Source organism: Pagrus major, chromosome 12, assembly GCF_040436345.1.
Source record: "Pagrus major chromosome 12, Pma_NU_1.0".
Lineage (NCBI taxonomy): Eukaryota > Metazoa > Chordata > Actinopteri > Spariformes > Sparidae > Pagrus > Pagrus major.
Window position 1 is genome coordinate 2,802,978 of NC_133226.1, and position 21,902 is coordinate 2,824,879.

At 40.7% G+C, this 21,902-nt stretch overlaps 2 protein-coding genes across 3 annotated transcripts in view; one reads left to right on the plus strand and one right to left on the minus strand.

The window, feature by feature from the left end:
• Nucleotides 1–6,659: 6,659 nt before the first annotated feature.
• Nucleotides 6,660–13,100, minus strand: pomk (protein O-mannose kinase). The gene is made up of 3 exons (XM_073478130.1): nt 12,976–13,100; nt 9,642–9,923; nt 6,660–7,539 (listed from the first exon to the last, which is right to left on the minus strand). Exons 2-3 carry the CDS (start codon nt 9,921–9,923, stop codon nt 6,769–6,771), a joined length of 1,053 nt encoding a protein of 350 aa, XP_073334231.1. The 5' UTR covers nt 12,976–13,100; the 3' UTR covers nt 6,660–6,768.
• A 281-nt stretch (nt 13,101–13,381) lies between these two features.
• Nucleotides 13,382–21,902, plus strand: part of pam (peptidylglycine alpha-amidating monooxygenase) — a 43,738-nt gene continuing 35,217 nt past the window's right edge. For both annotated transcript variants that reach the window (XM_073477522.1, XM_073477523.1), the window contains exons 1-6: nt 13,382–13,424; nt 17,090–17,234; nt 17,320–17,455; nt 18,967–19,090; nt 19,666–19,723; nt 20,265–20,352. In XM_073477522.1, the coding sequence (XP_073333623.1) occupies nt 17,364–17,455; nt 18,967–19,090; nt 19,666–19,723; nt 20,265–20,352 (362 nt within the window). In that variant the 5' untranslated portion in view covers nt 13,382–13,424; nt 17,090–17,234; nt 17,320–17,363. The remainder of the gene's footprint in view (nt 13,425–17,089; nt 17,235–17,319; nt 17,456–18,966; nt 19,091–19,665; nt 19,724–20,264; nt 20,353–21,902) is intronic.

A 21,902-nucleotide genomic window follows, 5' to 3' on the forward strand; every position in this document is an offset into this window, starting at 1 on the left:
CTATCATCAGAGCATTGTATTAAGTTAGTGCTAACGTTAACCGAACATTTTCTTCTGCTGCAGTTCCACATTAAAAGCATTTAACTGGCAAAACAAAAGCTTGCTTTATTTTGATGCAGTCACACAAAATGCAATGTGTTTAGTAAGTTCAGCACTTACGGGTATTGTTCACCAAAAAAGCGTCAGCAAAACAATAGTCATTTAGGCATTTGTTGATAGCAGATAAGTTAAAAATATTACAGTTTCATACAGTATTGGAACAAGGAGCAACCACAGAAAGCTGTTAGATGAAGAGCTACATGCAACAGGGTGCACCCCTCCATTTTCTAGATGAGGTAACCAACTCCTTTCCACTCATTAATGTTATCATGTTCCCCATTTGCATTGGGGTTAAATCCAAATAATGTGTGCAACTAGGTAAGACTTCCTAAAAAGTCATCCCTATTTGAAGGATTTATCACCTAGAGAGTTTAAAAGAGCAAGAGATGCACAGTTTTTGGAGAGAGATCTGTGGCAGTGGGATTGTTGTAGCCCTAACATAAACCTCAAGTGTAATATATGAACAGTACACCCAGTGTACAATTTGTTGAACAAAATAAAAACAAAAAAAACAGAGAAGGTGACAAAAGAAAAAAAATGAATGGATACAGTCAGATGTCATATGTACCGTCTCACAGGTGAGGGTAGGCCTGGTCGATATGGCTAAAAAGTCTATCATGATAATGAAGTTTCAATTGGGCTGATATTGATAATTAACCTTTAATCTGAATATAACCACTTTATCAAGGCACACAGGTTATAATTATGTTAACACAACAATGAAAAACACAAATAAAATCACACAAATAAATAAAAATACTGCTTTACCATCAACCTCTCTTTTATTCACAATCTCTCCATCAGTACTCATTTTCTCACTCTGGTGTTGTGCATGTGGTTTTCTCGCTGGTTTGTAAAACGCAGATTGGCAGATTGCAAGTCGTAGTTGCGCTGGGTAGCAGAGCAGCAGCAGGCAGAGCCAGCCAATCTGCTATACCTAAAAAGCCTGGAGAAACTCTAACAGTGAAGAGCGGCTCCAGAAGATGAGTGACACCAAGAGGAGCAGCCAGTGGTGGCGCCAGAGATTTTCTTTTGCTGGTGCTATGGGGTTGCTTGACTTTTCAGTGAAGGTGCCCTGAAATTTAGGGTTTCCCATTAATGTCCCAGTTGCCACAGTTTAATTTCTATTACAACACCCCCGACAAACATACACATGCGTGCACATAAGCAGTATGCACTCCACACCTGTGTTAAACACAAGACAAGCTTAAGGGATATAGATGTAAGGCTCACAAGCCTGCCTACATGAACACAACTATGAATATAAAATTTTACACAATTATGCTATGGTCACAGGTTCGACTAATCAAACTCTCGGTTTCATATATGAATAAATTATTTATATGTATATATATATATATATATATATATATATATATATATATATATATATATTCCCATTAATGTGCCATAGCTACAGTTTAATTTCTATTACAACACCCCTGACACACATACACATGTGTGTACATACACAGTACGGCTCCTTGACTGTTAAACACAACATGATCATTGAGAAGACTCAACATGAACACACCTCTGAATATGCAATTTTGCACAATTATGCTACGGACACAGGTTCGTCTAATCAACAGTATTCCGTTCTATATATGATGAAATAATATATATTTAAATATATATATTCATTAAATTTATAAGCACAGAGAAAAAAACAATCATGCACTTACCATAAGACTTAATAACACAACAATCCATCTGGTGTTGTGGTTGAGTGCGAAGGCATCAATGATTTTGTTGCTGTCCAGGGCCCTTGTTCACTCAGTGTTTGTAGCCAACAGTGCCAGGTAACTGGTTCGAGAGTCCCCACTGCTGTTCCTCAAGTCGTTTTTTCTTTGTTCTCTCCTGTCAAAGAAACAAGTGGTGATCCAACATCTTGGATCTGAGTCCAACCCTTCAATCGGCCATCTTGTAGTCCCCTTTGATCAGCCATTTTGTTTGTAGTCTTTCTTTGTCCATGCAATGGAGGCGTGGCACTTTGAACCCTAGCCACCATTTTGTTTTTGTTCTACCAGCCACACACTCACATCTGTATATAGTACATGTTAGTTATATTGTGTTTTCATTTTGTGTTAAATAAAAGACTTTTGAACGTACATTCTGTCTATTTAATTGTACAAGAGTGAATGTTGCCAACCTCTACTCGACTCTAACCTGGACTCCAAAATCCTTTGACCATTACTAGCTGTTTTGGTAATTTCGGTTGTAGTTCTCAAGTTAATTATAAACAGAGTAACAAACTTTAGCACCTTTTTATGAGACTGAATTATTGAATTGGCTATCTTTTCCCTTCATTAAGGGTGGTGCTCCAGAGGCGATCTAATGTATATTGGATCTTATTTTTTATTATATTTTGTAATTAAACCCGATAATCATTAATTATTATTGATAGCCAAATTTAACCCAAATTTCCTATTAACGTTGCGTAAAAGCACTACAGAGACAGAATCGGTATTGAATGTAGAATATTAATCCTATGAAGGCTCTTGCACTCTGCCTCGAAAAGGTTATGACTACCATTATACACACAGACGTTTTATCGCAAACAGGCAGTCATTTTCCAATGTTCGACGTTTACTTAATTTGGCTTGTGTTTTATTTCCTGGATCAGGATTTTACATTCATCACCTTTGGTGTCAGTCTGCACAAACAATATAGTATCGGTTGGCGGCTTCTTGCTTCCTACAGCCGCTGAGAGGCTGAGACTGGGAGGATTAACCTTTCTATTACGCGCTGTCCAGTGATCAATGTCCACTCCAAGTTGTTCCGTTTTTAAAGGTTTTATTGGATAATTCAAGGAACGAAAAACTGGTAGAAGACCGTGAGCTAAACATGCGGTAAATGAAAAATGCGCGCTCCCAGGTCACCCCCTCTCTCTAACACCGGATCCAGGTGACAGGTGAAATTATATAGGTTAATTAAGGGGTCCATCCCATATCACGTCGCCACACCGAAATAAGTGAAAATAAACAAAAAACAAATCTAATGCAAATATATGGCTCCTACAATTGGAATACTTCCCATTACACAGAGGCACCTGGCAGGGCTGCCCCCTCAGCCCTCTGCTGTTCGACTTTGCGATTGAACCCCTGGCTATCTTCATAAGGTGGTGGGGATCAAAGGAATTTGCAGGGATGATGTCGATCACAAAGTATTGTAGATGCGGATGATCTCCTTTTATACATAGAAGACTTTGACGGGTCAATGCTTAAAGTTTTGGAGCTGCTTCAGTCATTTGGCTATTCTTCCAGATATAAACTAAATTGAACAACAACCTTACCCTTCCCCGTCAATCAGTTAGCCATGGATGTCAACTATTCACACTTCCCATGTTAGGTAGAGATAATATCTTTCATAAATCCTGGGGTGCAAATTACATAAACGTTTAAAGCGTGGTTGAAATATAATTTCAGTCCCTTAATTGACAGGACCAAATTAGATCTGACACGTTTGTCAGCTTTACCCATTTCTCTTGCAGGCCACATAAACACAATTACAATGACAATTTTACCCAGATTCCTGTAACTGTTCTGAATGATCCCTGTCTATATTCCAAATCATTTAAAAAAAAAAAGCTGGATGAAATAATATCCACATTTATCTGGAACAGAAAAACTGCACGGATTCATGACATTTTGCATTCTTTGAAGACATTTCTTCAAAGCTCTAAATTGGCTGGGGGCTTAGCCCTGCCGAATTAGTTACATTATTACTGGTCAGCAAACATTTCTAAGCTGCCTGTCTGGCTTTCTACATTTAGAGATGGTATAGGCCCTGTCTGGTCCATCATTGAAATAAATTCAAGTTTGCTTGCCTCACCCATATCCTTAATGTGCTCCCTCTTACCTGTGAAAGGAAACAATTATCTCAAAAATCCTGTGGTTCAGAACACTCAGAATTTGGTTCCAATGTCAGCACCATTTTGACTTTAAACAAGCTCGCTCCCTTCACTTCAAACCCTTTTGTAACTCCTGCCCTGATGGACCCAGCGTTTAAATGATGTGACAGAAAGGGCATAGTCTTTTTTTAAGGACCTTTTTGTGAATAAGTCATTCATCTCTTTCGATGCTTTAATTAAAAACTTTGACAATCCTAGATCTAATTTTTTCAGATATTTACAGGATTATAGCTTTATCATAGAACAGTATACAACATTTCACCTCCTCAGACCAAACTTCCCTCTTGAAGAATGTTTATGGTCACCTTAAAGGACAGATTTCAAGAGTATAGAATCTAATCCAGCACATAAATCCTTGGTCAATGGCCAGGACAAAAGATGCCTGGGAGTAAGACCTTATGATGACTATACCCGACAATATCTGGGATTTCATCATTAGACACATTTATTCCTCGTCCATTTACATCCACCAAAAAATAGCATGAAAATAAAGTGCATTAAGTGTTCTTTTGTGTCATTGAACTTGTAGACAACGACTCCAAACACCCCCGCACTGTCTTCTGCTAATCTGCAGAAAGATGCTCTGATGCTTACAGCTCAACTTTCAATCTGCTATGTTACCACTGGAACATTACTGACAAACATTAGCTGGTGCGGGACCTCGCTGACATGGCAAACAGTAAAATATGTGTATGTTGTTTATATACTTTTCAGCATTGCATCTCACTACCTAGCTCTTGCGTAACAATATAGCATCAAGTAAACACTTAACACTTGTCTCAGACTCAAACGACTGCACTGTTGTCTGCTTGGCTGCAGAAAGATGCTCTGACGCTTACCTTTCAATCTGCTAACAGATGTCATAAAAGCATAAGCGACATCACAGTTGTTAGGGGTAGGGTTAACGTTATATTAGTTAGACATATAAATTGGTCGGGCTCTGATCAGAAACTGCTTTCATGCGCTTGTACCCAGTGTGTGCAAGTGATACATGACTCTCAACCGTGGTGGCAAAAATGGAATGACATGTTCACAATTTCTGCAAGGCAAAGTAATTGTAATGAAAGCTAATGTTAGCTTAACTTAGGTTACAAAGTTAAGTAAGACAGGATAATGAAACTCAGCTGTCTAATTTTCACAATTTCACCACAATGAAGCTTGTTTAAAGTTGGATTTTCAACGGACATTCACTCTGGATCCAGCAGCATCTTCCTACTTAATGATGGTTGTGAGAGGACAGGAAGCTCACCTCCATGCCCTCTTCCTTAAAGGATAACTCCACCAATTCCACTGGTCGAAGTGTGTTTACAGGTCTTGTGGAGTACTGCTTCATATGTGAACAGGGTAGTATAAAACCTTTTATGGCTCCTGAGGAAGCTGCAAGTAATCTGATAAACTGCCTCCAGTGATGTCACTCAGTGGCTAATTTTTTCATTGTGGGTAATATAGGCAGTATTTTGAAAAGCGTCCACTGCTCTAACATTGTGCTCCTATGACACAGTTGGAGTCATTATGTACAGTTATAAAAACAAATGGATAAAATCGATACAGCAGAACCAGAGATATCAGTTTTTTCTTCCATGCATTCTTCCTTTTAAACCTACATTACCCACAATGCAACTTGGCTACTGACTGACATCACTGCAGGCAATTTAGCAGATTACATGCAGCTTCCTCAAGAGCCACAAAAAGGCTTTATACTGTTTTTTTCACATATGCAGTAGTACTCCCCAACACCTAAACACCTAACACCCTAAAAGTTCCCCTAACAGTGTCAATAAATTAGTTTCAATGACACAAACCAATTTTGTTTTGAAGTACATTTGTGCTGAGTTGCCCATAAATTAATACTAAATTGTTCTCATGTAGCACACCTATTGTACATGCTAATGTGTAATTCATTTATTTTATATAAATATTAGAAAAGTAAATAATTACTTTTGTTTTTTTTAGCTTTAATGTAATCCAAATCCATGCCAAATCATAGATATAGAACATAAACAATACCAGAATTGTATTACTTCACTGGACAAATTTATTGTGCATACAAACTGTATATATCTACTATATATGGGAAGAAAGATTGGTGACACTACTCACCTGTCACTATTATCACTTTAAGAGAAAAGCATTGTTGTACATGTGAAGAATGTCAGATTGGAGATTGATTACTAATTTTAATTTTGCTCTCCTAAATACGTGTCCCTCAATATTCAGCCCCCTGCACACCCTGATCAAGATTATGCGGGACTGCCCCTGTCATAGGAGATCTTTATATTTAAATGGTTTTACTTTTTACTTCTTAAACTAGTTTGTGTAAAGTTTACATTCAATGTAGTTTATAATTTGTGGTTCATGGTTCAAGTGAGTACCATCCAGGATGGGTGACTTTCTGCTAATGGCAGGCTGTGCAGTTGGTTTTAGGCCTATCTAATCTAAAGTGGCCTCTTGCCACTTAACCAGCCAATAGCTCCAACCTCGACTCATGGCAGAGCCTTTTTCATGGCCAAGAAGTCATAATGGATCAGGAAACTTATTCACTCAGTATGAAAAATGTACAATTCATAGTCATCATCACGCTACAGACATAAATGTAATCGAGTAACTCTAGACTGTAAACTCTAGAAATAAATGTCCAATTCTAAAGTTGGTTCCAAACTGAGTAGAATTTATTATACTACACAAAATTTTAAAAACTGTTGCTTGGATTTTTTATTTTACATACATGGTCTTCTGAAGTGAGTCAGATATTTATTCTACAGCATGTCTCTAAAGCCAGCATTGTCTCGCACCATGCTGCTGTAGACTGATTTGTACACCTTCAAAACATCCAGAGCTGAAGGGCGGAGCTTTGGATCTTCCTTCTTACACTTCTCGTGGATCTGAAAAAGATGGAAATGGACTAAATCCCCTCCAGGTACTCTTCCCATCAAAAACCATGTCAGGTCTGGGATTTTCCAGATGTCTGTCCTCTCATCATATGCAGGCATGAGATCGTCTGAAAAAGGCATCCCTTCATTTCTGAATGGCCACAGCTGCTCTGGGGCTACAAAGTTCCCAGTGAGCTCCCGGTGGCCACATTTCACCAGCAAGCCTCTGGACGGGTCTACCTCAGGTAGCGCATCCACATCGTTCACTACCAGGTGAAAGTCACTCGTCAGTAGAAACTGAGAGAGAGTTTTCTCAAGGCTGTTGGAATCACACATAACCCGCCGCCCAGCTGGGCTGTTATGGAGATAATGGAGGATAGAAACATAATCCATAGCCAGCCTCAGCCGGACCTGCCATGTGTTGTGTTGCTGGTGCTGCTCTTGTGCAAGAACATTATCCAGGTTAATCAGTGAACCGAGTGGGTGGTGCTCGGTGACCAGGTTGTTGTCTTCAAGACAATAACCCACCAACTGCACCACCTGGGGGCCCTGCAGGGCCACTAACATGGACAATCCATGGAGAAAGTCATCAAGGTAATCCACAGAGGATAGTTTGGACAGAGCCACCTTCTGCCCCTTCCACTCTGCCAGATAGACCTGGGGAAAGAAAAGCGGATGCTGAGGTCAGAAAGTCTGGAGTCAAAGTTACACACTGGAAATACTGGCCACAACAAAAGGGGCTGACGCAACAACATTTTTGTATTGTTTTCCTAAACTTTACAAAATGAAATGCTCACTGTATAATCAATAGAGATGTACCAATGCACTTGTTTTAAGATTCCGACACCTGTATTCGAATACCTGCCAATACTGGAAATGATACCAGAGCTCGTTTATTTTACATCATCATTATTCATTATTACTATTTTCATTATCAGCATTGATGGGGTTGTTGGTATTATGTGTAAGGTTAGGCCTACATGAGGCTGAAACTGAACTTCAGTACAGTGGTGAAGAGTTCAGCTGATGTTGCAGTACTGTGTTTGGATTCACATTCAGTCAGAGAGCATTATACTTCCGTTTTTGAGAGTCAAAATATATATTTTTTTAAATAATTAAAAGAGGTATATATGAAGAAATGAATGTAGTCCATAATGACACGATCTCCAAAACAACAGCTACACAGGACCATCAGTTTTTTTGTTTTGCTCTACTTCCCTCAACAGGATGCAGCTTTCATGGAGAATTCGGACTTGAAATATTCGCTGCTTAAGCTACAGGAAGCCATGAAATAATTTTCCACTGGAAAGGCAGCTGGACAGGTTTTGGACCAAAGTTCTATAAAGATTTCTGTCCTTGCACCTATTGTATGTATTTGAGAATGATTTGAGAAACTTTAAAAACAAGAGGCTCACATACTCTCTTAGTGAATCAATATATGTGCTTTATTAGATCCTATTACTCTACTAAACGATGATCTATAAATAATAAGTATTAAAAAATTGTCTGGGAAAGCATATAGCAAATATCATCCACCCAGACCAAAGAGGATTCATTTTAGGCAGGTACTCCCCCTGTAATGTCAACAAATTTCTCACTGTTCTGTTCCGCTTATGACAAACATGATTGAGCTGCTATATTGCTATTAGGCTACTAATACTGCTATTAGCACGATGTAAATACTGGTGTGTAGCTATCACGAGTTCTCGTTGATCTTGTCTGGCGCAGCTTCCGTAGTGCAATCGGCTGTGAGGGAGACTCGCGTGCACACGGGAGCGTGCCTCCAGGCAAATATAGCATAGTGACTGTTTAGGCTATAAAAATGTACTAAATGACGTTGTTTCGAGTAAACTCTGGATGTCGCCACTTCAGGACACTTGGATTGCAGCGAACGAGCAGTATGGAGGAATATTACAAAGTTTTTGTGTAGCTTTATGGACCTTTTCCTCTCGGACGCCATTTACGCTCGTTATATGGATGTTAACCCCCGCGGGTCTCCAGCTGCACTTTGAGGAATAAGAAACTACACCGGACTTCTCATCAGCATGAGGGTGAGTCGATAATGACTGAATGAATTTCGTTCTAGAGTGAACTATTCCTTTAAGTTTTGTAAAGAATCGCACTACATGTGGGTTGGCTGCCTCACTAGTGCTGTAGTTTGGTGCCCTGCATGGCCAACATTAGACTCTTCAATTGGTTTAACAATTAATTTCACTTTCTAGTTCACTTTCCTAATTATTAAGTTTTTAAATCCAAAACACAGCCAAATGCTTGTCTTCTTTCAAGATCAACTGCCAAGTAATGTAAATAAATTTATGCGCAGTGTATGCAGTCCAGTTCACTGTGCCTTTGCAGTTCAGTTCAGCCTTTTTCATTCTGTCGACCTAACATTATTAAAGATGCATTATAATCACTTATTTTATTCTGTCGGCGGATCAAGAATCTTAGACAAATGCTTAATTAAACAAGTTTTCCCCGACCCCAGTTATAACTACAATATCATTTGAAGTCCTGGATTGGAGAATTGACAAGACTTAGCTCAAAATGAAAACCGAGTTCGGGATGGACGTGGTCTAAGCAAGAACCCCCTCTGAGTACTGAGAAGTAATGTTAAAATGCAATAATGACTATTGGCTATCATGGATCGGAACGTCAGCATCGCAGCTGGTGTGACACCATTGCAAGATGGTCTCCAATTGTTCCTATAATTCATTTTACACAGTAAACTATGCCAACACATAGTGTAAAGGACCATCTACCTTCTTAACAGCTCCCTGGCCTATCAGCTTCAGCTTGCGGACATCTGCATTTATCTGTGCACACTGGAGCCAGGGGGTGCAGTTCTTCATGGTCACCATTTTAAAGTGTTGAGGTGTACAGCCTACATGAGAGGACATCAGCTGCCTGTCAGCATGATACACAGAGCTTAGATACAGGTAGAGAAGGGCATTGCTGAGGAGCAAAGCAGCAAGGCAAACCACCACCACTGGAACACTGTGAGATATAGTACTGCTACTGGTCCGACTCATGGTGCTCTGCATCTGAAATGGAAAACAAAGGTGGGAAAGAAGAATTCGAGTTTACTAGTACTTAAAAACCAGGCTGAAAAACAGTGTTTTGCTGCCTTCTCCGGTTCCAAGTTCCAAACCTTTTTCCCCACGACAGTTTGCCTTCCAGGAAAACTGTCATTGTGAAAAAGAAAATGTGCACATGTATTCCCATTCCCAATTTAGCCTTACGTTAAGGTTGGACAACATCATTACCACTATTATCACTCAGTAACTGTGGAGGACTCCAAATCGCACAAAATGCCAATATCTACAAAATGTTTGTTTAAACAAGAGACGGCTTATGGTAGAGAAATGAACATTCAATTCAAGGGCAACAGCTCTGGTGGACATTCCTGCAGTCAGCATGCCAATGGCACGCTCCCTCAAAACTTGCAACATCTGTGGCATTGTGCTGTGTGATAAAACTGCACATTTCAGAGTGGCCTTTTATTGTGGCCAGCCTAAGGCACACCTGTGCAATAATCATGCTGTCTAATCAGCATCTTGATATGCCACACCTGTGAGGTGGGATGGATTATCTCGGCAAAGGAGAAGTTCTCACTGGCTGTGTCCAAATTCAGGGGCTGCAGCCTTCAAGGACGCGGCCTTTGCGGCCCACGAGGGCCGGGTCCTTCGGACAGACCTTGAAGGCCACATCCACCGTTGTTAAATGGGACGGTCTAGCCTTCGGAGTATTTCCTGGTTGCGTCACCAGGTGTTCATGCATTAAAGTCTGTTTTGGTTCAAATCTATCAAACGTGTACATTTATTTGTGTGTGTACAATGTGTCAAATCTGAATTGAATTATCAACATTACAAAATAAACATTAACCCATTGGTGAATAACAACTATGTTTACCATAGCATTACCAGCTTCACGTATTTTAACTGAAAGTTAAACTTTGGAGGTTTTATAGTCTCTTGAAGTTTAACATATCTGGCGTTGGATGTTCAAATGAGTAAAAACCGAGTATAAACCCATTACTTAAATTTAAATGTCATGTCTGCGCCACTTGATGTCGCCATTTTCTCTTGCTTCCTCTTCTGTTTCGGGACTGAGCAGCGGTGCGCAAAGGATCTTGGGATATGTGAGGCCGCGAAGGATAGTAGCGGTGCGTCCTCCTAAACGAGGGTGGGGAAGGCTGCATTTGTGGGCTGCATGTGGAGCAGCCTTCGAATTTGGACAGCCTTCGCGCAGCGTTGTGACGTAATTGGCCTTCAAATGCGCCCTTCGTGGGCTGCAGCCCCTGAATTTGGACACAGCCACTAACACAGATTTAGACAGATTTGTCAACAATATTTGACAGAAATGGTCTTTTGATTATATAGAAAATGTTTTAGATCTTTGAGTTCAACTCATGAAAAATGGGAGCAAAAACAAAAGTGTTGCGTTTATATTTTTGTTCAGTGTAGTTGGAGGTAGCTTCCCTACCTCAATTGCTTCCTAAAATTTCCTAAATTTTGAAAATTCAATTTAATTTTGAAATGCTTTATAGAATTGTTGAAGGTTCTCAGTCTTCCAGGTCATGGTAATTCTAAGTGCTGTATCGTAGGCACGTGTTTCAGTTTCTTGAAGACGTTTCACCTCTCATCCAAGAGGCTTCTTCAACTAACTTCTAACTAACTGGAGGAGTTGCAGGCTTTTAAACTATGTGTGGGAGTGTCCTAACAGAGTCGTTAAGGACACGTGATCTGAGTTTCAGAGTCGTTATGGCCGCGTGTGAGTCATTGGTCAAACTGGCCTTCATGTGGGTTGTGAGGGCTAGGTGAGCCCAGGTGTGAGTGGTTGTTAAGCTGCCTGGGGAGAGAACTCAGTACAGCATTGTAGATGGGTGATAAGTAATGTCTTAGGCCACCTCCTCTGTTCAAATACAGTCGTTCCAGTTTGATACAGATGGATTATTTTACTCCTCTTTCAAACCATCTGTCTTCTCTGGACAAGATGTTTACATTGTTGTCCTCAAAGGAATGATTTTTCTCCTTCAGATGTAAGTGGACAGCAGAGTCTTGACCTGAGGAGTTGGCCCTCCTGTGTTGTGCCATTCGTTTATGGAGAGGTGGTTTTGTCTCCCCAATGGACACATCTGTGCAGTCCTGGCTGCATTGAACAGCATAAACTACATTACTCTGTTTATGCCTGGGTGTTTTGTCCTTAGGATGGACAAGTTTCTGCCTGAGTGTTGGTAGGTTTGAAGTGAACCGGACTATGATGTTTACCGAAGAGCCTCCTGAGTTTCTCAGATGTTGAACATGTGACAATGTTATTATGTTTTTCAGTCTCCTCCTCCCTGTCTGCTCTGGATCTTTTAGGTGTTAACCCTAATTTCTAATAACATATGTTTGATTTATTTGCCTCTGTTGTGTTATCACGACTTATTGACATTTAAATAAGCTGATAATCAGTGAGTGTAGAGGGCTTCCATTACCTCTAAGCCTCTGATTATAAACCAAAAATCTATCTCTGATTGTTTGGTCATTGATCTGGTACACCAAGTAACTACATTTGGTTAGGATTTCTATGTCACCATATATCAAAACAGTTCAAACTTAGACATAAACTCTGTTGTATTATTCATCTTTACTCTTCGAACTCCATACTGGCTCATCAAAATAAGTGTGACACCACGGTGGCTCTGTACACTTTCGCTTAACCGGGTTTTTTAGGATGGTGGTTCTCCTGAAAGGAACCCAACCCTGCTCCAACAGTGGACTCGCTGCTAGAAGCAACGTTTTCACACAGACTTCGACAGAAGCTGTTCAGTAACGATAGTTTCGCACAGTACTAGCTACATCCGTGTGCATGCACAGTAGCCACAGTGGTCTGGAAGGTATTATAAGGTATTGTAACAGAATACCGATGGGTGTAGCTAGTGGCATACGTAGTATGACGGTTTTGAATAAGATGCGTCGGACATTTGTTCTACGACCACTTACCACCAACTTTAGCAGGCACAGCATGTTTTACGTCAAGTCAAAGTAACAACAAGACAGAAATGATAGATTAAGCTACGTCAACAAAATGTAGCGTCATTCACCAACATACCTGCCACACCACACGTTCACATGATGTAATGATTCAGCAAAGGAAGGCCGCCTGTCTGCTACTAGAACCAGAGAAAACATTCAGTATGTTTTGTGGCATTAGGCATGTCTTTCACTCAGCTCACCAGCACCAGCACCAGCACCGAGGAGCCGGATTGGGGAAAATTGCTTCCGGTCAGGTTTACAGAATAAAAGCGTTTTATTCACCGTGTGTGTGTGTGTGTGTTTGTGTTTGTGTTTGTGTGTGTGTGTGTGTGTGTGTGTGTGTGTGTGTGTGTGTGTGTGTGTGTGAGCGGGAGCGGGAGCGAGTGGTGACATTCTTTATGATGTACGTTCATAGAGATGCCTTTATTTTGAAAAAGTGGAAGTGTCGTTATTGATTCCTACCAACGACACACAGGCCACAGGTTTTACTGAGGCGATTGGAAGACGACTGACGACAGCGAACAGGTACCGTGTTGTTTTGGTTTTTAATCTCAAAGCATTGCTGTTTGTACTGTCGCGTCGAGTTAAATCGCAAGCCAACGTAGGCTGTAGTCTAGTCATCTTTAGTTCAACTGACCACAGCTCAGGTTCGTTGTTTAACCTGTCAACACTCACACACACACACACACACCAACGCAGAAGATAGCTAACCCCAGCTCATGCAAAATACTGACATGGAAACCTCCCTCATTAGCTAATTAAGGAGCTAAATTAAGTTACAACAGTAACCTAGCCGCGTTTTATCTCTACAGTGTGCATGCTTAGATGAAAAGGCTCTTCACTGTACCCTTAAAAGCATAGCGCTAGTTACAGATGGCTATTTTCTTTGACCATTTCCTGTTAAATTCAGGCGTGACATCTGTTTTGTTTTTTCGTGGGGGTGTCATTGCATGATGAACAACAGAAAGTATTCTCATTTTTGAACATGAAATTGATACAGTTAAAGGCTGTTTGTGTTGAGGTCTACTTTTAATTCAACGCATATGTGTGTTTTCCGTCTTATCCTAGTATTGGCTACATGTTTTGCCATTTTCAGCGTTGGCCAGCTGTTACTTAATGAAAGCAGCAGCCGTGTCATAATGAGCTGGGTCTAAATAGGGTTTTAAGGGCTGTAATAGTACATGAAAGTGAAAATCTTCAGTCTTTAACGCTATTGTGTTGTCTGGTGGATTACGTGCTGTGGTCCATGAGTGGGATGAGCCCTGTTTCCATAGTTTCCGCTATCTTCTCAGCGGGCTGTGATGTCAGCACAGCACTGCCCATTCACACCCCTCCTCTCTCTGTTATTTCCACCTCACTCAGTCAACAGCGATGAGTCACCAAGCAAACTGATCATCTCAATGATTTTTCCTTTGTCATTTATAAGCAACCTCTGAGCTTGTGACACACAGACGCTTGCAAACTTATATGAGCACGGTTGGATCTTCATGTTGGGAAGTAGGGTCAGGAGGTATAAGAGATACCATGGGATGACATGGATGTGTCAACCATAACAGGGTTTTTCCTGGCTCACAATGGGCCTTTGGGGGTGACTGTGCACAACAGTAAGCATGATTGGTCCAGGTACAGTTAGTGCTGGGCAATATAATTCGAAAGGAATAAAAGGTTGGATTTAACCACTATATTTTGAATTTAACCACCTTAATTTGAATTTAACCACTCTTTTCTTTTAACATTCAAGTTTTATGATTTAAAATGGGGTTACTTGTTGTAATGTTCAGACTGTGTACACGCTTTGTTTTAGCGCTGTGTCACTGTCCTTTTTCATTGTCTGCACCACTCTCACTGTTTCTGTTAATGTTGTGTCATGTCAACCTATCACACACCTGATGATTGGTTGTAGGCATTAAATAATTTATAAATGTGATGTGAATTGATATACACTTCAGTATACACTGCTCAAAAAAACTAAGGGAACACTTAGTTTTTTTACAGATCACAGAGTCAGTTAGACTTCTAGTGATCGTGAATCAATTTCACCTGCTTTAGTGCAAATGAAAGTGACAACAGATGCAATGGAGAGACAAAAGCAAGACAACACAAACAAGGGAATGGTTTTGCACAGTGGCCACAAACAATTGCTCTCTCCTGATCCTTCCTAACTGATTCTTCTGTAGTTTTGTGTTCTGCTAGTGTCCTAGCAGTGTGCCATTACTGGTAGCATGACGTGGTGCCTGTAGCCCAATCAGGTTGCACAGGTAGTACAGCTGCTCCAGGATGGCACATCCATATGTGCGGTCGCAAAGTTTGCTGTGTCTCTGGCTGGCTGTTACACAAGGAGAGCTAGACAGGGCCGGAGAAGGGCATCAACCCAGCAGCAGGACCGGTATCTGCTCCTTTTTGCCAGGAGGAACAGGAGGAGCACTGCCAGAGCCCTACAAAATGACCTCCAGGAGGCTACTGGTGTGCATGTTTCTGACCAAACTGTCTTACTCCATGAGGGTGGCATCAGGGTCCGACGTCCTCTAGTGGGACCTGTGCTCACAGCCCAGCATCGTGCAGTTGGCGGTTAGTCAGTGATGGGGTTGGGCGATTGGACGAATATATCGTCTATTGGCAATAGGCTCAAACCATCACCGGTTGGTTTGTTGGAGCTGATATTTTGGTTTATTACTTACATTTTATTTTGTTCAATTAATGGTGCACCAACTTGAAAATCTCAGTCAATAAATGATTAATCCGTAAGCGCCAAAATAAGAATGGGCAAAATCTGTGGTTTTCTTAGAAAGGAGTCAAGGAGGAGCAGAACTGACTAGCGCAAAGAAATGCTGGCAGACTGCCTTGGGAGCGGGGCTCTGTGTGCATGTTGTCTGAGCAAGTTGATGAGCAGTGCAGCTCTGCCACTCACGGTGAATAGTCGGGAATAAATTGAACCTATACGCAAATTCAAAAACTGTTAGAAAAATGCCACATGCAGCATTTCCTATCCATGTTTTTTCCTGAAGAGTGCCGGGATGAAACTGCAGGCTGTAATGTTTGAGTGAAATTATCTTTTCACATTAAAGACAGCAGATGTCAGAGGGTACTCAGCAGGATGGTGTTTTCGCAAATGCTTGTGCAAATTGGTAGTTTAAGAGTCCTTTGCCGGTACCATACATTTGCAGAGACGGCAAATTGCTTCAGTTAGGTCATTATGCTTGCTGGTTGCATCAGGTTTGAAACCCCAACTGGTGATTTTGACTTATTTTTTTACAGCCAGCTCCTCCATAATTGCATTCGCTGAAAACTGTCAAACTGAGTAGAGCCAGGCCCGGCAGATGTAATGAAAAAATGGCAAGAGTTTGCAGTTTTCTGCTTCCATTCATAGTCGAGGCTTCAGATCTACCGGTTGACATCCAACTTGAGGTAATTGACTTGCAGTGTGATTCAGATTGTAAAGGAGAAATTTGCCTCCACGGGCCTGGACACATTTTGTAATTGTCTCTTACCAGGATACCCAAATTGAAAGCCCTGGCATCCAAAGTTGTGTTCATATTTTGGACCACTTACCTATGTGAACAGGTTTTTTGAGACTGACTGAATGGAGAAACTGGAACATGTTGAAAGTGCACTGAATTTTCATGCGACAGGCTGTTCACTTAATTAAAGGAATAATTTGTTGCTGTTAGTTATTGGTAATAATGCTACGTAGGTCAAGCTGGGCTGCATCTGGCCCCTGGACTAAACTAACTTGTTTCCATAAAAAATGGATGACAAAGGCATTGATGCCATTGATGGGCCCTCTCGTTCCCCTGACCTAAATCCAATGGAGCACCCATGGGACGTTATGTATCAATGCATCTGGTGCCGCGTCCAGGAGCTCACTGGTGCCCTGATTTAAGTGTTCCCTTAATTTTTTCAGCTGGTTTTTAATCATCAGTGTAGTTCTTCTTCTTACTTCTTACTTTTTGGTTGACATTATGCTTTCAAAGTTATTGATTTTTACTTTATGTCCATTACCAGAGATATTAAAAGTTAGATCCCCCTTAGATTGAATGTTGTATCGAGATCTCCAGGTAGAGAACTAATATATCATCAGATGGACCAACCTTATTAGCAACATTTAAGATAGTAAAATGATTTGACAGAAACTCCTGTTTTACTAAGCTTCATGTCTGAGCTAGCAGATAGTTAACACTTGCCTTTTTCAGACTGATGCTCCAGACAGCCATCTTATCCACAGTGAGGACCAAAGCGTAAATTGCAATCAGACATGCTAAAGGAATAAGGTCCAGCAGGGATACTACCTTCACCTCCCCTCATATTCCTACTCTTCCACCAGGCTGCTGGAAACAGGTCTGACAAGAATCCTTTTATGCAATTTGTCCAGTTAGTTGTTTCTCACAGGATAATTCTAACAGCCTCTTTTCAACATTTGCAGCCCAGGCAGAAGCAGCAAAAGACACTGTGATAGCCACAGGCAAGATGAGAGTCCCTGTGTTCTGTGTGGTGGTACTGTCATTCATCTGTCACAGCCACAGCCTGGAAATACAAAACCCTGTGTATGGGTTCAAAAGGTAAGAACAAAATTCTCTCTTTTGTTTGATTATTTGATTTTATGCTAATGTTCAGGCTCATAATTTTATTTTGGGTTATTACTAGAATAGGTTTACATGTTTTAATTCTCAAAAAAGCGCATCAGTTTTGTTCAGTGCTGCAGTACTCTATTCTCCCGCTGTCTGAGATGCTCTGTTTTAGCTTCTGGCCTCCCTCCTGAAAAGCCCAGTCAGCTCTGATTGGTCAGCTCACACACGCCGTCCTGAGCCAGCACCTTTCTCTTTGCTGTCTCTCAATATTACAACATTAGTCCAACATCACCCCAGACTGGGAGTAGCAACACCTGATGCAACAGCCTGATCTCCATAATAAACAGTAAAGCAACATAAAACATGGCAAAACTTACAGCATGCACAAGAATCTATATAAAACGCTGAAGGAATGGAACATATGTAGCACACAACAGAATACTGACTGTGGCAGATGCGTTATCCCCTACTGGAAATACTAGTTTGATCTAGGCGAGGTGTGACAGTGGGTAGTGTTTGTGGGATAAGGAGGAGGACTAATCTATAATGATGACTGTTTATCAATACTACATGTTTTTGATCGCACCCGCAATATCAAGAAGAGAGTGTAGAGCAATATATAGGCAAGCAGAAAAGAGTATGAAGCAGCAACACTCATTGTAAGAGAGCAGCTCCCGTTGGCACAGACTTTGGGCTTTTTAACTGTTAGACCTTTTAACTGTGCAAGAACCTATATAACACACTGAATGAAAGGAAAAAAACAAAAAAGCATAATATGTCTCCTTTTAAATCTTGCATCTTAAGATGTTTCAGTAGCCATGCTACTCTTATAAACCATGTCAGCCAAGCTTGGAGGATGACATATGACTCTAGATTCTATTATTCTCAGATTCTACTATAGTCATACATGATTGTTCAGTTTTAGCTGCAGCGCAGCTTAATTTTAAGTTTGAGCACAAAATTAAGTGGGGCTTCAAAAAACACCCAGATGGAACTGTTGACCGGAGCATCATTCTGTGCAATTGATGCACCAAAAATCTCAGACCCAGAGACTTGAACACTTTCAGCAAAAAGAACAGGTGAAAAACAAAGGAAGGGAACTTAAAGGCACATCCTTCAGACTGAATGACAAATACCCACCATGGATAAACACACGCTGGAAAATACTATACCCAGTCTTAAAGGAAAACAGAATGAACAACAAATGTGCATCTCTTGTAGTTGACAAATTGTTTATTGATGGAAAGTTATTTCCAAACACCAAAATCACGCCATGGCTCTTCTGAATAAACTGAAATAGACTCCAACATTCAACCTGTTTGCAGAGAACCGGGATGGGTGACAGAGAAGGAAATGTTTCTCATCTTGTGGACATGGAATATTTTTCTGTATGTTGGTTATTGTGTTGAAGTGTAGCTTGGCAGTACAACTGCTACCTCTGTGTTTTATTATGTGTCCTGTTGTAAAGCAGAAAGTTAACCACATCATTGTTTTTCCCTAAGGTCTCGGGAAAATGTCTTGTCTGATCCCAGCGACTGCATGTCCAGGACTAGGCAGCAGCAGGTCTTCACAAACTCTCATAATTTCTCTGTAGATCTCCGGATGCCTGGTGTCATCCCGAGTGGGGTGAGTCTGTTTCTCTACTACACTACTGAATGATGGGTCTGGATCCTTATACATCCTGATCTTTTTCAGACAAAAATGCCAAACGTGGGTCGCCCATTAGCTCAGTTGGTAGAGCGGGCGTCCCATGTGCAGAGGCTGTGTCCTCGCTGCAGCGGCCGGGGTTCGAATCCGACCTGTGGCCCTTTGCTGCATGTCACCCCCCCTCTCTCAGCACAGTAATAATTTCATGAAGTCACGAACCATATCTACATTTTGATTAAAAGAAATAGGGAATATTTTTGATTCCTCTGAGTTCATATTGTAAAATAAATTCCTCTCCTAGAGTAGTAGTGTATTTACTGATGGCCCAGGAGCCATAATGGAGTTTGCCGTGCTGAATGTTACTTAACAGTCAACATCATATAAGTACACTGTCCACATACTTCAATTTAGTTTGAACTTTAATCACCTTTTATTCTTAACATCAGTCTAGAAAATAATGTAACATAAACCTATGCTGTTGGACATTTCAGCAAGTGATGTCTGCTCTCTATTATTCAGTAATTAATATCAAATTGTGTTCTTTAATGTTTCAGGCGGACACTTACCTGTGTATGGCATTTCCTGTGCCGACTAGTCAAGATGCATATATTGGTGAGTATATTTTCCTTAAAATATTTATAGTTGATAAACATGTGGGTCACCCTATACCTAGGCCTGAAGGCACAAAATGGAGGGGTAGAGCTGGGTGGTATGGGCAAGGCGTGCATTGAGCCAAAGTGTGCACTGTCTGAGGGGTAGGAGGCACTTGACTGATACACAGTTTCCCCAGCTCCAATGCCTTGAAGATTGAATCCAGTGTTTCAGCTGATAACATTGTGGCTTGGCGGCCATTGAAGACAACAGAAAGAACTCAGGTGGCACAAATGAGGAGAGAGAAGAGAGGGCTTCCCATGTCAAGGTGGCCATGGAAGTGTTTACTAAATATAATAATAATAAACATCACTACAGTCATGGCTTTCGTTGATCTGTGGGCCACTTGACTCTGACCAAAGTTTGTTTTTGAATCAGCATTGACAGCAAATCAAGTTTAGATGGTCTGAGAGAATCGAGTCTGAAAGCCTGAAGTATGTTGAGTGACTCTAGCATATCATTAATTATTAAATACTTTAACCACAGTGCTTTTCCTCCACAGTGGACTTCATACCTCATGCCAGTATGGAAACAGTCCATCACATGCTGCTGTTTGGATGCCAGACTCCTGTCTCTACCAGCCGCTACTGGTAATACTTAACTCACAGCTCACTGTTAAGTGTGTGAAAGGAATGTGTTCATTGGTGGGGTAAAATATTATACAGTCGTGGTCAAAAGTTTGCATTCACTTGTAAAGAACATGTATATTATGGCAGTCGTGAGTTCCAATGATTTCCACAGTTCTCATTTTTCTGTGATTGGTTAAATGTCTCTTGGCAATTTTTACCTCAATTGGATGCTTTTGATCACCATCCACAAGCTTCTGGTTGTCCTGGTAGTGAATTTTTAACCACTCCTCTTCACAGAATCGTGAAGTTCAACTTAATGTGTTAGCTTCCTTGTTTCTTCAGTCCAAATGTTCTCAATGGGGTTCAAGTCAGGACTTTGGGAAGACCATTCCAAAACGTAAATTCTAGCCTGATTTTGCCATTCCTTTACCACCCAACTGCACCCAAGAGCCAATCTTGAACGACTTTCTTTTTGGTGGTTTTTGGTTGACTCTTGACCATCCTGACCAGTTTTCTCTCAGCAGCAGGTGATAGTTTGTGTTTTCTTCCTGATTGTGGCAGTGACACAACTGTGCCATGCACTTTATACTTACAAACAGTTGTTTGTACAGTTGATCTTGGAACCTGTAACTGCTTTGAAATGGCTCCAAGTGACTTTCCTGACTTGTTCAAATCAATAATGCTAAGCTCCTTAGACTTTCCCATTGTAGTGTTCATGGCTGAGTCTATTGGCTGTATCAAACAAGCCCTATTAAAATGGGCCCAGAGTCAGCAGCTGTTAACAATCAGAATCAGTCAGAAGAAGTTAAGAGGCCACGCTACAAAGAGCATTTGATTCACACAACTTTCTATAATCAACTAAATTGATCGGCCTACTTACTGTATGTATATTGTATACTGTATGTATCCAGCAGATTTGGTCATATTTTCAGAAAACCTATAATAAAAAAAATAAAAAAATATATATATATATATATATATATATATATATATATACATATATGCATGCATGCATGCATGTATGTATGTATGCTCTCTTCTTGGTTTATATTTAAGCTAGACTTATCTCTGTTTTTATATCGACAGCTGTCACCATGACTTTGTGTATTGTGAAAGGTGACAAACCCACAGAGAATTAGCCAACCCTTCCGTTTCCCTCAGCTCTATGAAGCTTTGTAGAAGGCAGCTGTTTTCAGTGACGGGGCTCTTGTTGCCCTTGACCTTACCCCTTTTGAATATACCAAGAACTCACTGCACACTAACCATGTTTGTCTGCTGTTTGGTGCTGACCAGATAGAGATAAGATGGTGAAAATAGTGGAGCACTTAGCAGCTAAAGAGAGCTAAAAGGAGAGTGAATACTGGAAATTCATCAAGTCGATACAAACATGACAAAGGAATGATAATGTTGCTTTGTGTTGGCTCAATGTGCAAACATGTTCACCATATTGACTTTACAAGTTGATAATGTGTCAGTGGTTTCAGCTTGTTCTGGTTCTCTGAAGGGGCCAAACTCATACTGATTTAAATATCTGTGTAATGATGATTATGTCTCTTGTGTCATGCCCCTCC

Bases quoted from the DNA above. Each gene is read 5' to 3' on its own strand.
- pomk (XM_073478130.1), bottom strand. From the start codon at position 9,923: ATGCAGAGCACCATGAGTCGGACCAGTAGCAGTACTATATCTCACAGT. The intron at 7,540-9,641 runs GTAGATGGTCCT...TTCTTTCCCCAG, and splicing joins GCCAGGGAGCTGTTAAGAAG to GTCTATCTGGCAGAGTGGAA.